This window comes from Micropterus dolomieu, linkage group LG22 (genome assembly GCF_021292245.1).
Source record: "Micropterus dolomieu isolate WLL.071019.BEF.003 ecotype Adirondacks linkage group LG22, ASM2129224v1, whole genome shotgun sequence".
Taxonomy (NCBI): domain Eukaryota; kingdom Metazoa; phylum Chordata; class Actinopteri; order Centrarchiformes; family Centrarchidae; genus Micropterus; species Micropterus dolomieu.
In genome coordinates this window covers 24,436,912-24,451,168 of record NC_060171.1, presented here as the reverse complement: position 1 = coordinate 24,451,168, position 14,257 = coordinate 24,436,912, and the positions used below count along the sequence as shown (strand labels likewise).

The 14,257-nt window shown below is 41.0% G+C and overlaps 1 protein-coding gene across 3 annotated transcripts in view; it reads left to right on the top strand.

Moving 5' to 3' along the window:
- The first annotated feature begins 3,873 nt into the window (after nt 1-3,873).
- The window catches only part of abcc8 (ATP-binding cassette, sub-family C (CFTR/MRP), member 8), an 82,550-nt gene continuing 72,166 nt past the window's right edge, over nt 3,874-14,257 (top strand). Inside the window, exons 1-2 of one of the 3 annotated variants that reach the window (XM_046036203.1) lie at nt 3,874-4,209; nt 9,300-9,441. In XM_046036203.1, coding sequence (XP_045892159.1) covers nt 4,062-4,209; nt 9,300-9,441 — 290 coding nt within the window. In that variant the 5' untranslated portion in view covers nt 3,874-4,061. Of the gene's footprint in view, nt 4,227-7,623; nt 7,835-9,299; nt 9,442-14,257 lie in introns of those variants that run through there. The other 2 variants (XM_046036206.1, XM_046036205.1) reach the window with 2 other exon arrangements.

Here is a 14,257-nt window from a genome sequence, read left to right as displayed (position 1 = left end):
GATGGTCTTTTTTTACGTAACACTTTCTTTTTCATTTAATTCATTAAAACCTGTGTCATGTATCAAGATGTTGACACCGTGCATAAAGGATGATCCGGTCAATATCAGTGTATCTTCTGTACTACTCTTCTTTGCCTCTGTCAACCCTAGGCATTGTTCACCTAATTTAGTTAAGCATGGTCATGCTGATCTATCCCTTCAGACATGTGTCTCATATGTCAGTATAACAATAAAGGGCGATCTAATACAGGCTAAGTGTAATCAATAGCAGCTCTCGAATCTGCCCCAATGAAGGACTGCTCACATGTATTACAGGATTGATTTTCTGTTGTGCATACAAATTTGCAGCTCCCTCTGCTTTGCCTTTTTCAACATTACATCACCAGGCTGGTGTTGCAGTGGGAAATACGAAATTCGGTATTGACTGTCATTAACACTATCAGTACAAAGTAGCAATTTAAGAAAGAAATAAAGATAAGGTAGATGTGCGTGCTTTTATACCTGCTTATTTTCTCCGGAATAATATCATAGGAGGCCATACCATGTAGAAATTAGGCTAAATCAATTTTAAGTCAACTCATGACATGTCCACGATTAACACAATGTGAAGTTTCTTAAAACTGAAATGGATTTTCTATTTTTTTTTTGTTGTTTTTAAAAATGTTTGAGGTAAACAAAGTCGCTGTCCTGCATCAGGTCCCTGCTTGTGCTTTTTTACACCCTATCTGCTGTTTTCACCAGTTCTAAATACCATCTACTTACAGCATGGGAGCCACAGGCTACTTTTTTTTTTTTTTTTAATTAAATGTCCACAAGGGGCAACAGTGCTCCTTCTTGAATATCAAGCCACACAATGAATGAGGGAGCCCCAGCTGCGTTCATATTTCTGCTTTTAATAAAGCTGAATGAAATAGGCCTATCCCAATTATAATCAGTCAGGCTAATTCCAGTAAATGTACGCTCTTACATTAAATAAACAAGAAACCAGAAACGGTGAGCAATCCATCATGTAATGTTGCGTGTGTGTTGTTTTGATGGGCTTATTATATAACCGCTGTGTGCAGTAATTCACTCTCAGTTCATGATGACATACGTGACTACTGTCTACTGCAAGTTTCAGCGGTGCATCGGCCGCTTTGGTTGTGTTTGGTTGAGCGACCCCTCCTTCTGTACCACCCCGGTCAACGGTTCATGACAGAGACCAAAGGTGGCCTTGGGAGGGAAGATCTGTTCTCCTCTTCTTCCTCCTCCTCCTCGGTACCCGGGTTCAGGACCGTGGACAGCTCCCTGCTTCCACCCTTAAACCGCTGCCTGCGGTTGGATGGTCAAACACAAGTGGGACAGCAAGAAGTCGGCTACACTGTGAACACATGAGAGACTGCAATTTGAGAGACCTTTAGCCCTTTATTTTAACATCCAACGGATGTGACAGCATTCAACGGTTCATTTGAGTCAAGGAAACGCAGCTTAAACACAATGATCTCACGATATAAACAGGTAAGTGCTGCTGGTTGTGTCACCTGGTCGCTCCTCACACTGATCGATACTCGAATCAGGCTGCACTGCTCCGGGGATGTAGGCTAAATGTCTTCACTTGTGTAGGCTATATAGTTTCACAGACCTGAATTGGGTGCAAATTAAGGTCTAATAAGGTCATAGTCAAGGAATCATGGACTGTAACAGGATCGTACATCGCTGGGGTTCATGGGGTTATTTCTAGTAACGAGTTATAGGGGAGTGTGAAATATTGATTGTACTGGTTTCGCTGTTACACTGTGGTAACAAATCCTTTTGGCATCGGTGTGTAGCTGTGGTTCTGTGTCAGAGAGTAGATGTTACTACATAACAATGTCAGAGTCTGTATTTGAGATTCAATGATTTTAGGAATACATTGGTCTCAGTCTTTGTTGCAAGCCCCCCAGCTATACTAACCTAAACCTAAGTTCTAAGATCGCTGCTGCTGCTGCTGCTGCTGCTTTTCCACTCATCCTCTTTTTTATTTCTCCTACACTCTCTTGTGCTTTAGCTGTCCCCAGGCAACCCACTGATGGACATGGTTTATTTCTGATGTAGGCTACTGCAGAACTGTAACCATGCAATGCTGCAAGAAAAGAAATACAGACAGTGCATGAAGAAAATGTAATGCTATTTACTTGAGGCTTTGATGCTGGCGGTATATTCCACGATGAAATCCGTTATCATTTAGTTGGTGAAAAATCCATCTTTATTAATAGGTTCCATTTGTTCGTGGAAATATCAGTCTCCTTATTCAAGCCCCATGTTTTGCCCAACTGTCAACTGGTGTGTGTATGGTTTTCCAAATAAGGAGAAATTACTGTGTGACAAGAAGTGAGAGGACGTGGCTGCAGTTGAGGTGAATTCTTCATCTTGGGTGTTGAAATACTGAAATATTAGCTGGATTTTTTTTTTTTCACTTTCAGATAGCCTATATCTGGTGTCTCTTTTCATTGTTTTCCAAATCAGAACTGCATCTTTTCACTACAACAACTACTCTTAAATGCCTAAAACATAAATCTTGCCTAGGCTGTGCTTGCAGTGAAAAGCCACTGCTGTCTGTTCTGTCTGCAGGTTTGCGTAATATTCATCGCACTGTTTAAACTTCACCAAGAACTACATGCAAACCAATACATATGGCAGCACAGACAATCCAACATTTTAATTAACACGTAATGACAATCCCCAAAATGAAATTTTTAATGGGAAGAAGGTAAATCCATCCTGCCACAAATGCTGCAATTGTATCCAAACTTTTACATTCTGGCTGGATTTAATATGAAGTTAGTCCTATTTATATCCCACTCAGCTTTATGTTTTAATATATTTTTAAAAAACAAAACATCTCATGCACAATGCAAACCTGCAGTCAGACATTTCAATTATTAAATGGAAGGGAACGTATATACTAAGCACGCATGTAAACCCCTGGCATTTAAGCCTAAATCTCTTTACTTGTTACATAAATCATATTAACTACCAAGAAATGAGAACGAGCCTGTCCCTGTTAATACATGGATTACCAAAATTGCTCCCATGTGGCTCTTTGCTGATCCCTCTGAACAAGTCAGCTGCCATTGGTTGCAGCGGGATCCCTCCACGCAGGACCGGACGCGCAAGGTATCCATCCAATTCATTAATATCTGATGTCTCTATTATTTGTATTCAGCTCAGTTATTGAGTCACCATTGTGGCCTTTTCTTACTCTAGCAGATATAATGCGAAAGAAGGTAATACATAACTGAGAGGTAGAGTTAGCTATGTAATTACTGAAAACGTGGATTTAGATTTCAGTGCATGCCCATGCTGCCTTTGCTTGACGTTTAATATGCATATTGTGTACCCCCCCCCCTTCTCTCTCTCTCTCTCTCTCTCTCTCTCTCTCTCTCTCTCTCTCTCTCTCTCTCTCTCTCTCATCATTCTCTCCTGCCGTCGCCCCCCTACATTAAGTGGCTCTAGGAGCTCAGTGCTCCAGCTTTCCTGCACACTCCCTCTGTTCTCGCCTGCCAAGGTCGACTTTGAGCTCTCCTTTGCAGAGAGACGGGAATAGCAGGTGCACTGCAGAATGCCACCGCTGCTCTCGCCCTATGTGCGCGCTTGCGTGTGTATATGTGAGCGTGTCTGAATGCATTCCACTGGAGCTGTGCAGCGCTTTGCTTCAGTTTTAGGGGATGTCTGAGGACTGCGGGCAGACGGGATGCAGATGTTTCTCACCAGTGTGGCCGGGAAAGCTGCTTAGACTGCAGGAGAGGGGAGGGAGCAGCTGCTGCGTTGGGCTGTGACCGCTTCTGACCCTCTCTCTCTCTCTCTGTGTCTCCTCTCTTTCATTGGATCCGATCTCTGGGAGCTGGATTCGGGAGGGCGCAGGAAGGAGGTCACTTTGGGAATAACCGGGGCCTACTGAAGACGCCATCGGTGTTCCCTGTTAAAGGACGACATGTTCTGAGAGCCTCTATTTAAAATCTCTTTGTCCTCTGTGTCTGGTCCCCCCCACCCCTCCTCCTCCTCTTCCTCCGGCCGGTTTCCCGCAGAGTTCCGGTTCCACCATGTCCTTGGCGTTCTGTGGGAACGAGAATAACTCGGTGGCCTACAACGTGGACGAGGGGGTTCTGAACAACGGCTGTTTCTTGGATGCGCTCAATGTGGTGCCACATGTCTTCCTCCTCTTCATCACTTTTCCCATCCTCTTCATCGGTGAGTGTCGCTGGGAGGTGAGATGCTCAGCCTCTTCCCATCACACACTTCCCAACACAGACCACACACACACACACACACACACACACACACACACACACAATATGCTCAGGTGAACTCCACCAGGTCCTGAAATAAGATTAAAGGGTCTCAGCATGTTCTCTCTCTGCCCTTCTCAGTTTTCTCTCTATCAGCTTGTTTTCATTAATGAACTAAGGCATGTTCTATCAAACCAGTGTTTATCTGTATAAAGACTAATAAAAGCATACCTTGTAAATGTTTTATTTCCATTATAGAGTATATACACTTTAATACACTTTACCTGTATTTTATTAATGAGCATGTTCTAGTTAAAACACCCTCTCTGTATGTGTAGACTCTGCCATAGCCTACAGGAGAAATAAGAGCCTCTGGAATATAGTACATATTTCTTGAGCTGCAAGCAAATGTAACTCTTTAAACAGATGCCATCATGCTGGCATTAGGTTACACCTCCTTTGCTATCTTCCTTGCTCCTGGTCTTTCTATTAGTGTCATCATAAGCATGCAATGGACCAGCTCTGCGTCATAACACATGCCCTGGCCTCCTCAACTGCCCTGTAATGTCAGAGTTTGTGCATACCATGCGTATGTGTCCATGTGAAAGCAGTGAGGACAACACTGTGGGACTCATACATACAACTGTTTTGATTGGCTCTGTGTTCCTTGTTCACTAAACATGCAACTTATCTAATTATATTGAACACAGACATTGTCCTCCTCGGTTATACATTACACTCCCAGTTCATTCCATTTTGTTTGTCTTTGAGCTCACGCTTATGCATCCATACTTGCTCTCATGCAGGGCCGTTGTTAGGCTCTTGAAACATTGGGGGCTTAGCCCAGCCCAGACATCTTCACATTTTCACGAGAGGGACCGAAACAGCTGCAACACAGTTATCTGTCTCGCTGACAGGTGTGTCATGGTATTTTCTCCTCAATTGACCCTTCGCTAAGCCCCGCCCCCCTTAGTTTCTGTTGCTAAGTCCGATGCCATGAAAGTGTCAGACCTTAGTTAGAGCGAGTCCTATACTGCGCTGTGATTGGCCAGCTGTGTATTCGGGGTGTGGCTTAGCAAAGGGTCCATTTGCAATGGATGTTTGTGTAGCAAATACATTGACTACACAATGACGGACAACAGTGTTAATATTTAAATTTTTTGATCAAAATTATTGCTATAGGCACAATTCAGTAGTTGCTGACAGGCCCTGAAGCTGAAGCCAATCCACACTTTCTCTCTCTATTTCTCTCTCTCTTCTCTCTTTTGTTTTTTGGAGTAGGCTTTTCTCCCATACTACGTTTCTGTCACTGAACTCTTTTAAGCCATGCTAGACATGGCTCTGTGGATGGCAATGCCCAGAGAATGAATCCAACTGGTGATCCCCAGACTTTGCCACTAGCACCTTGTCTGGCATCGCTAGATGAATTCACAGATGTGTATTAGTCTCAACTCAGTTCATTTTTGATTTTCGACCAGTAGGTGGCAACTCCACTAATTGCAAAAAAGACATCAGATTGTATAAAAGTAACAGAGAAAACCCTACTTCTCGCTTGGTTTATTGCCTCAGTAAAGTAAGTAGAGTGAAATAGACGATAAAGCAGGGTTTTCAGTTCATGCTATTTAATTGTAACAGTTTGGTCGCCTAAAATGTCTTGTTCAGCATTCGGTTAATTTAATAAAATTTTTTACATTTTATTTTAAGCCTATTTTTTGCTAGCCAAAATTAGCATCCCAGTTAATATCACAGCACCTTGCTAACCAAGCTAGCTAGCTCCACCCTCTTTTCTGAATATGGTCACTCCTGGTTCCAAAAAAACAAGATGGTGACGTCCAAAATGCCAAACTCGTGACTTCAGAACAGTAGTCCACAAAACAGTGGCTACATCCACTTCGTTTATACAGCGTATGCTTTGGAAGCAACTGGATAGACCTACAACCAGCCAGAACAACGAAACATGTGACGTAGGGCAAAGAAGAAAAAAAAATGTCAGCCTGGTCACAAACTTCTCAAATTACAGCTAAACAGTACGCTAATAGGTGTTTATGAAAGCATTTTAGGCGGCAAAAAAGACAATGCAGTAACAAGCACAGCCTTGTTTGATAGTTTTTCAGAGTTTCGTGAGCCATGGTGCGTTGATGGACCTACAGACTGGACGCAGGTTCAAACACTGCGGGACCACCCGTCTCCACTTCCTCCCACTGTACAAAAATTAAGCAAAAAGGAGCACCACAGTAGTGATCAGGGTTTGAGCCGCGGTATCGAGGTCCCGCCTATACACCCGGTTAACTCAGCTATCAATAATGAACTGAAACACATTTTTTATAGCATCAAATCGCTAAATAACATGGAAGAACCAGCTACCAGGGGGTGATTGAAATGTTTTGGTTTTAGCGAATGTTAGCATACTAACTCACTAAATTAAGATAGGGAACATTGTACAACATGGTTCATTATATCACCAACAGTAAAAAAGAAAACTCCCCACACAAAAAATAGCCTTTATTAACAACATTTCGGTACTAGACCTTCATCAGTCTAGTACCAAAACGTTGTTAATATATTTTTTTTCAAGTTTGACAGTGTGCAGGAGTTTTCAGTGTTTTTTTTTTTGTTTCTTGTTTTTAATAAAAATGTTAATTTAATTTCATACAACTAAACTATGCTTATTAGCAGACTGAGAGTGGAAAAACTAAAAACACTCAATGAAAGAAAGTGTCAGGCCCTGATCAGACAGAAAGTGCTTTGCAGGTTTGAAAACGGCAGGCGCACAGCAGCGCCTTTTTTGGTTGAATTTGGACAAGAGCAGTGCGCTGCATTTTTTTTTCATGTTGCTAGGCAACCAAATCAGCTGTCCTGTCAGTCTAATGTAAGATTGTAGCGCCAGCGATCTGTAAACTTTGGTTTGCTGTTAAGTAGCCTAATAACTGTCATATTTGCAGAATGTTGGTCTGTGTCTTTTGTTGCTAAAAACATCTGCTTGAATAAAACAGTAATTCCTCTCTCTCCTCCTGTCACTTTGAGCTGTGCTGCTTAACTAATAAGTTCTGGGGAGTGAAAGCTTTTCTGTTCACCTTGAGTTGCCTGTCAAAGCCTCTTGAGCCAGACTCCTGTTTATGTAGCCTATTATATTCTGCACTCCATTGTGCCCTGCAGCTGGACTGCTAATCTGGCGATGCACCTTTGGGGCCGGTGTAACGTTAATTATGTGTTTATAGAACTGTTTTTAAAAAACGATCGGCCCATTACATGGACAGTGGCCAGTGGCTGACACTGGGTCGGCCCAATCACATCTCTCACTGGCCCTCACCCCCTCTGCTCTCGGTTTCTTGCGTTACGCCGCCCCCCCCCCCCCAGAAAGAAAATCTTCAGACGTCTTCCGCCAAATGAGCGAAAACAACCGATAGCCTATGTTTGCTTCCGGGGCTGCGGTAGCTTCAACATCAGCTGCAGTACCCGACATAGTGCAGGCACAGGCACGGAAGGAGTAAGAAGAGCTGTGGTCCCTGCCAGGCAAAGGAGGAGGCGAGTGACAAAGTGACAGGGATGAGTGAGAAAGTGAGCAGGAGGAGAGTGGAGGTGAAGCGGTAAGCATGGAGTAGTTCGATCTGTAGGGAGGGAGCAGGAAGTGTCCTTTACACTGGCGATGCAGGGGACATCTAGACTACCACTTTTTGAAACCATATGTTAAAAATCTTCTGAATAATAGCTTGAACCAACAAATGTTAATTAACAAATAAAAATGCTATGAAAAAGGTTTAATCGCCTGCTATGCAATGTAAATATAGAAGAAAACTCTGTGTAGCTATGTAATGTGTTGTTCTTCAGTGTTGGCTCAGCTGGTCACATCAAGGCTACCAATGTAAAAGGATGCTGTGGATACATGCACCACAACATCTTTACCTTTTTTTTTGATTAATGGATTAATTATTCAATCTCTAAAATGCCAGAAAATGGTGAAAAATGTCCATCACAATTTCCCAGAGCACAGGTTGACATGTTCAAATGTCTTATTTTGTCCCACCAGCAGTCCAAGACCTAAATATGTATAATTTAATAAAACATAAGACAAAAAAACCCATAATATCTTCACACTTGAGAAGCTGGAACCAGTGATTTAATAAAATGACTGACAATTAATTGATCATCAGAATAGTTGCAGATAAATTTTCTGTCCGTCGACTAATCATTTCTACTCTAAACCCTGGATGAGTCCCATATTCCTGATTACTTGCTGTTAGCCAAAGGAATAAGTGCAAATAAATTACAATTTAAAAACTGACAAAAATTGTTCACATACAGCATTTGTTTTACACATTTTTTTTCTGAACACTGGAACACAGTTCATTGCATGTATCAACAATTTGATAATTTTATATGTTATACCAATTTGTGTTAATATTGTGATATTGAGTTTGATTATTTTGCACAGAGCAGATGGTATGAATTGTGCAAGTGTTTGCATGTTTGGAAAAGAAGCAGATAAAGGGTGCATGGGTGTGTGTGTGTGTGTGTGTGTGTGTATTTGTGATTGCCTGCTTGTGCCAACACTTATCTGACAAACTGTCCAACAGCTGAAGTGTCAACAGCAGAGGTGTCGTTTATGTCATTTTAGAGAGATGCGTTTTATGACAGCAGTGACTCGCATTAATAATGACTGAATCACTGTTATATTATATTAAAGTCTGAGTTGAGACAAAAATGTAGCAAAGTGAAGGGACAATGAAAATGACAATAACATACTCTAGCAGGCTGCTCTTTATCCCAGCAGATTCATCCTTTTAGTTTACCTTATGTTAGTCATTCAGCCTTGCTGTGAGTATGAGAGCATGTTGTCATGTAGCGCACTCGCAGTGGAAAGCACTAAATTAAGACTAGGTTATTTTTTGAGCACAAATTTACAGCTACAGCTTTTGTCATTTCAATCTATATCAATATTTTGTGACTGTCTGCAGAATGTTAGTTAAGTCCCACTTCTATTTCACTATGTGTGACTGTGGTTTTTAAAGTGACACACCCCTGATGCTTTTTATTTTCTGTCTCATGTTTAAGGCTGGGGCAGCCAGAGTTCAAAGGTCCACATCCACCACAGCACTTGGCTTCACTTTCCTGGTCACAACCTGCGCTGGCTACTCACCTTTATCCTGCTCTTCGTCCTCGTCTGTGAGATCGCAGAGGGCATTGTCTCTGATGGGTATGTAGGGCATACTAATTAAAACCAACCTTTTAAACAAAATGTGAATTTCAGTCAGGTGCACGTCATGTATATTAAAAGTCATGAACTCCTGACACCGATTATGTGACTATTAGCTTTTTGCGGTAGTTATTTTTTTTTAAAGCAGCCTACCCCCCTAACCCTGTGATGGCTAGGCGACTGGGTCAGAGCATCTCCAAAATGGTCTGCAGTAGTCAGTACCTATTAAAAGTGGTCCAAGGAAAAGCTCTGAACCGGCGACAGGGTCATGGACGGCCAAGGCTCATTGATGCATGTGGAGAGAGAAGGCTGGCCCATGTTGTCCGATCCAACAGACGAGCTACTGTATGTCAAGCTGTTTGTTCTGATAGAAAGTTGTCAGAACACACAGTGAACACACAGTGGAGCCCATGCCTCTACAGGTCAGGGCTGTTTTGGCAGCATAAGGGAGAGCTTCATTATGAACAGCATGTGGTCATGATGAACAGACAAAACAAACAATGAGATAATGAGACATGCATTAAATGCATTAAATCTGATGTGCCACATTGATTTTTTTGAGGGAGTCTGCTTCATTGTTGTACCACAGTGGTTCCTTAAAGTATTACTGATTTGTGCTAGTCATCTAATCAGATTGTTTCACACCTGCGGAGGCAGGAGAATACAATTAATGAACACTTCATTATTATTTTAATTCCATTTTACAATTGCTCAATAATGCTCTCCAGGGAAAACTACCATGTCTAAACTCTCTTCCGAGATGGGCTGTAGATGGTGAGGAAATGTATCAACATTTGTTATCCTCTTACATGCGAAAGCTCTGTAGACCAACCTAATTTCAGCAAGCAATTTTATAAATTATCGGCTACATGAATTCCTCAAAATCCAAAATAATGTGCCTGCAGTGAATATCTACACTGCTAAAGTTTATATTTTAACTTTAAAAGCAGTTTAGTAATAATATATCTGTACAGTATATATATTAAAATTTACGCTATAATTTATTTAGTTTTTATTAAGTATTAGCATAAAGGCTACAAAAGCAAAGCTAGCATGATATCGCAAAGATAGTATGTAGGCCTCTTACAGTGGTTTTCTGACTATATTCTTATCTGCCTCTTTTCCAAACATCTATTCATTCTTTACTTAATGGACATTTACTACTGTGTTGGTTTGTGATACTTGACTACCTTGTTTTTGTTGTTGTTTTAAAAACAAAAATCTTAATAAAGACAAAAAGCTGATACAGAGACACTAAGATAGGGTGACCAAACAGTCCCCGGTTTTGGTGGCCTGTACCCGTCTGGAGCTGTCCCTGGAAATGTCCCGTTTAATCCCACCGGTTACAATTGTAGTGTTTTTATTTTATTTCTGAAGCTCTAAAATATGTATTGTAGGCTTTGGGCAAGAAATTCAACTTGAAAATGAAAAAATAGATTGTTTTGATTAAAATTGATCAGTATCAAGTGACTGGTGTGAAAGGACACATGACTGAAAAAGATTACTTCCTGCTTGCACATCTGGAAGAAGATGTCTTCCTCAGACTACTACAAAAAGTAGTTAGTAAAACAAATGAATGAACAGATAGAATTATTATATTTTGTACATATATGCTTTTAAGGGTCTACTACTGATATATTTTGAGAATTATACTCCTGCATATATATTTTGCTGGTAAGAGGCTGTTTATTTTCACACATTTTAAAACTATCAGATGTGTTGGACCACCTCGATATATGTGACACCCTAAGTGCTGTGTGCAGCATCATGGTCATTCCTACACTTGAAAAAGTGGCATTTGAAACCGACTGTGATGATGGCTCAGATACTGTAGGTAGACTATTGAATGGCAATCTAGAGGTAAACTATCTGGGGAATGAGGCAGATGTTCTGAGAACCAATTAGTTTGAAATGTCAATAGAGAGGTGCCGACAGAGCAGTAGCTAAGACATATGCGTCCCTGAGCTGGACACTTAACCCCTAGTTGCTCCAGAGGTGTGTGACCTCTGACATATATAGCAATTGAAAGTAGTTTTTGATAAAAGTGTCAGTTAATTGAATAATTATTATTAATTGTGTCAAGTGCAAACCAATCTCAACATGGGTGAGTTGCTGACTTTCTATGGGGTTCTTCTTACATCTTCTCACATCACAGTTCTTTTCTGCAGCAGCACATGTCTTGGTCATATGACCCTGATGTCTACAATGAAGCAATCTCAAATGCAATGAGAAGGAATCGCTTTGTTGAGATAATGGCCTCAATCCATCTGGTGGATAACTCAGAGGTGACAAACGACCCTCTGTACAAAGTACGGCCCATCTTCAGTGCAATGAATTAGTCTTATAAAATGATGCCATACCCAAAATGGTTATCAGTTGACAAAAGCATGATACCTTATTATGGTAGGCATAGTTGCAAGCAATTCAGGGGCAAACCAATCCGATTTGGGTATGAATTGTGGCTCCTTTCACCGCCTACAGGGTACATGTATATAATGAAGCCCTATTGTGGAGTGCACATACATTATGCACTGCCCTAGTACGTTCTGCACTATGTTTTAAGGCACAGTTTATGTCTGTCTGCTCTGACATGCTTAATGTTTTTGAAATGAAAATTAGTTTTTTAATGTTTTTTGGGTTTTTTTGCTTGAACTTGCTGGATAATATACCTGACTCATCTTCTGGCAATGATGTTAGTCACTGTTAGGTCAATCTAACTCAGTTACTTCTCCAATTTATAGTATTCGTTTTTGTAAATGAGTAGGCAGTTTTTAATTTGAAAAGGAAAACATTGTTAAACAACATATTGACAATGGAAGGTATAGGGAGATTTGCAGTAGCATATGTTATTTTAAGTTAAAATTTGTAAATAGGTCTAATTGAAGAATTTGTATGAATTTTGACTATGCCATTTCCCACCGGTATATACGACCTAATATTTCACTAATCTAACCAACATAAAATCAAAAAGGGCATACAGTGTGTGTGTTAGGGAGGTCTAAGGAGTAAAATGCATGTACTCAAATTGCTAGGAAAAATTTGGGATTAAATAGGTGAACACCTCATACATTCTATGATTAACACCTGAGACCTGAAATCAGATTTTACGTGGCCAGAAAGAATGCACAGCAGAGCATATAGATGTTGTGCTAAAAACTGATCATCCCCCGAAAACTGATTGCCGTCCGCGGGAGCGCACGCAGCATGTTAAAGATGTATGGCCCAGTCTCTCTACGTCTATGCTGCTTTTATCTGGATCAAACAGACATAACGTGCAAATAAACATCACTTTATGTCCGTGGTAATAGCAAAGGTATGTCTTTGTGATACTTTATCTATTTTCTTTTAACAGAATAATCACAATTGGGGCCACAAAAGTGCAGTTTATAGTAACCAGGCATGGCATTTACGTGATTATAGGCAATTGTTGAATTGTTGAAGCCTGTTGTTGCCAATGGAATATGATAGGCCTATGTCTAACATCCTTGTTTATATTTGGAATGTAGCCTATAGGCTAATTCAGTGGTTCTCAAACTTTTTCACATCTAGGACCCCTAAACTGACACAAATTACACCACGGGCCTCCATTCTGATAGAATTTTTGCTTTTAGAGCTTTTACCACAGAAAATGTATGAAACCTGTGACCCAAGTAGTCATACATTCTGTCATTGTGTTACTTATGGATGGACCCCACTTTGAGAAACACTGGGCTAATTAACAAGACTTACTGCAGCAGTGTTGGTCAAGTTTTGTCCAAAATGTAATAGGCCTACATTATAGATTACTAGTTACAGTCATTTGAGAATAATTAGTTATTTTACAATATTACTGTCTCTGAATTGTAATGCTTTACACTACTTTTGCTATTCTTTTTAATTACTTTCACTGCTATTTAATGGGTGCATTAGTCTGATAGTAAGATGTGCTGCATAGGTGGGTTCTAGCGATGTGCAGAGTTATGTCCGCAGATCGTGTGGGTCTATGTCATAAATCAGAATCAGAATCAGAAGGAGCTTTATTGCCAAGTAGTGTTTTACACATACGAGGAATTTGCTGTGGTGATAAGGTGCTACATGTAGACAAACATACAGTCAACATAAATAAATATAGAAATATAGAAATATGGAATGGAAGAACAACGTTACAGATATATACATGTGCATTATTCAAAGTCTGTGCCGTGCAGAAGTAACGCAACGGAAGAGAATATTGTGTACATATAAATATATAAATTGACAACATAAAAATATACAACAACAAAGATCAACAATCAACAACAAATATGTGCGACGTGCCAGGTCTGTGCCCTACACGAGATGAAACAGTATTTACATATGCAGAAACTTTTGTATCATTTGCAAGGGGGGAGTGTCAGTAGGGGACCTGGGCCTTGTTAATGAGGCTAGCTGCAGACGGGAAGAAGCTGTTTTTGTGGCGAGAGGTTCTCCTGCCAGAGGGTTTGTGTCCAGGGTGGAAGGAGTCAGCTGCAATCTTTCCTGCTCGCCTCAGAGTCCTTGAGGCGTACAGGTCCAGAAGAGAATGGAGGTTTGCAGCCAATCACCTTCTCTGCAGAGCGAATGATGTGCTGCAGCCTGCCTTTGTCCCTGGCAGTGGCAGCAGCGTACCAGATGGTGATGGAGGAGGTGAGGATGGACTCAATGATGGCGGTGTAGAAGTGCACCATCACTGTCTTTGGCAGGCTGAACTTCTTCAGCTGCCACAGGAAGTACATCCTCTGCTGGGCCTTCTTGGTGAGGGAGGTGATGTTCAGCTCCCACTTGAGGTCCTGGGAGATGATGGTGCCCAGGAAGCGGA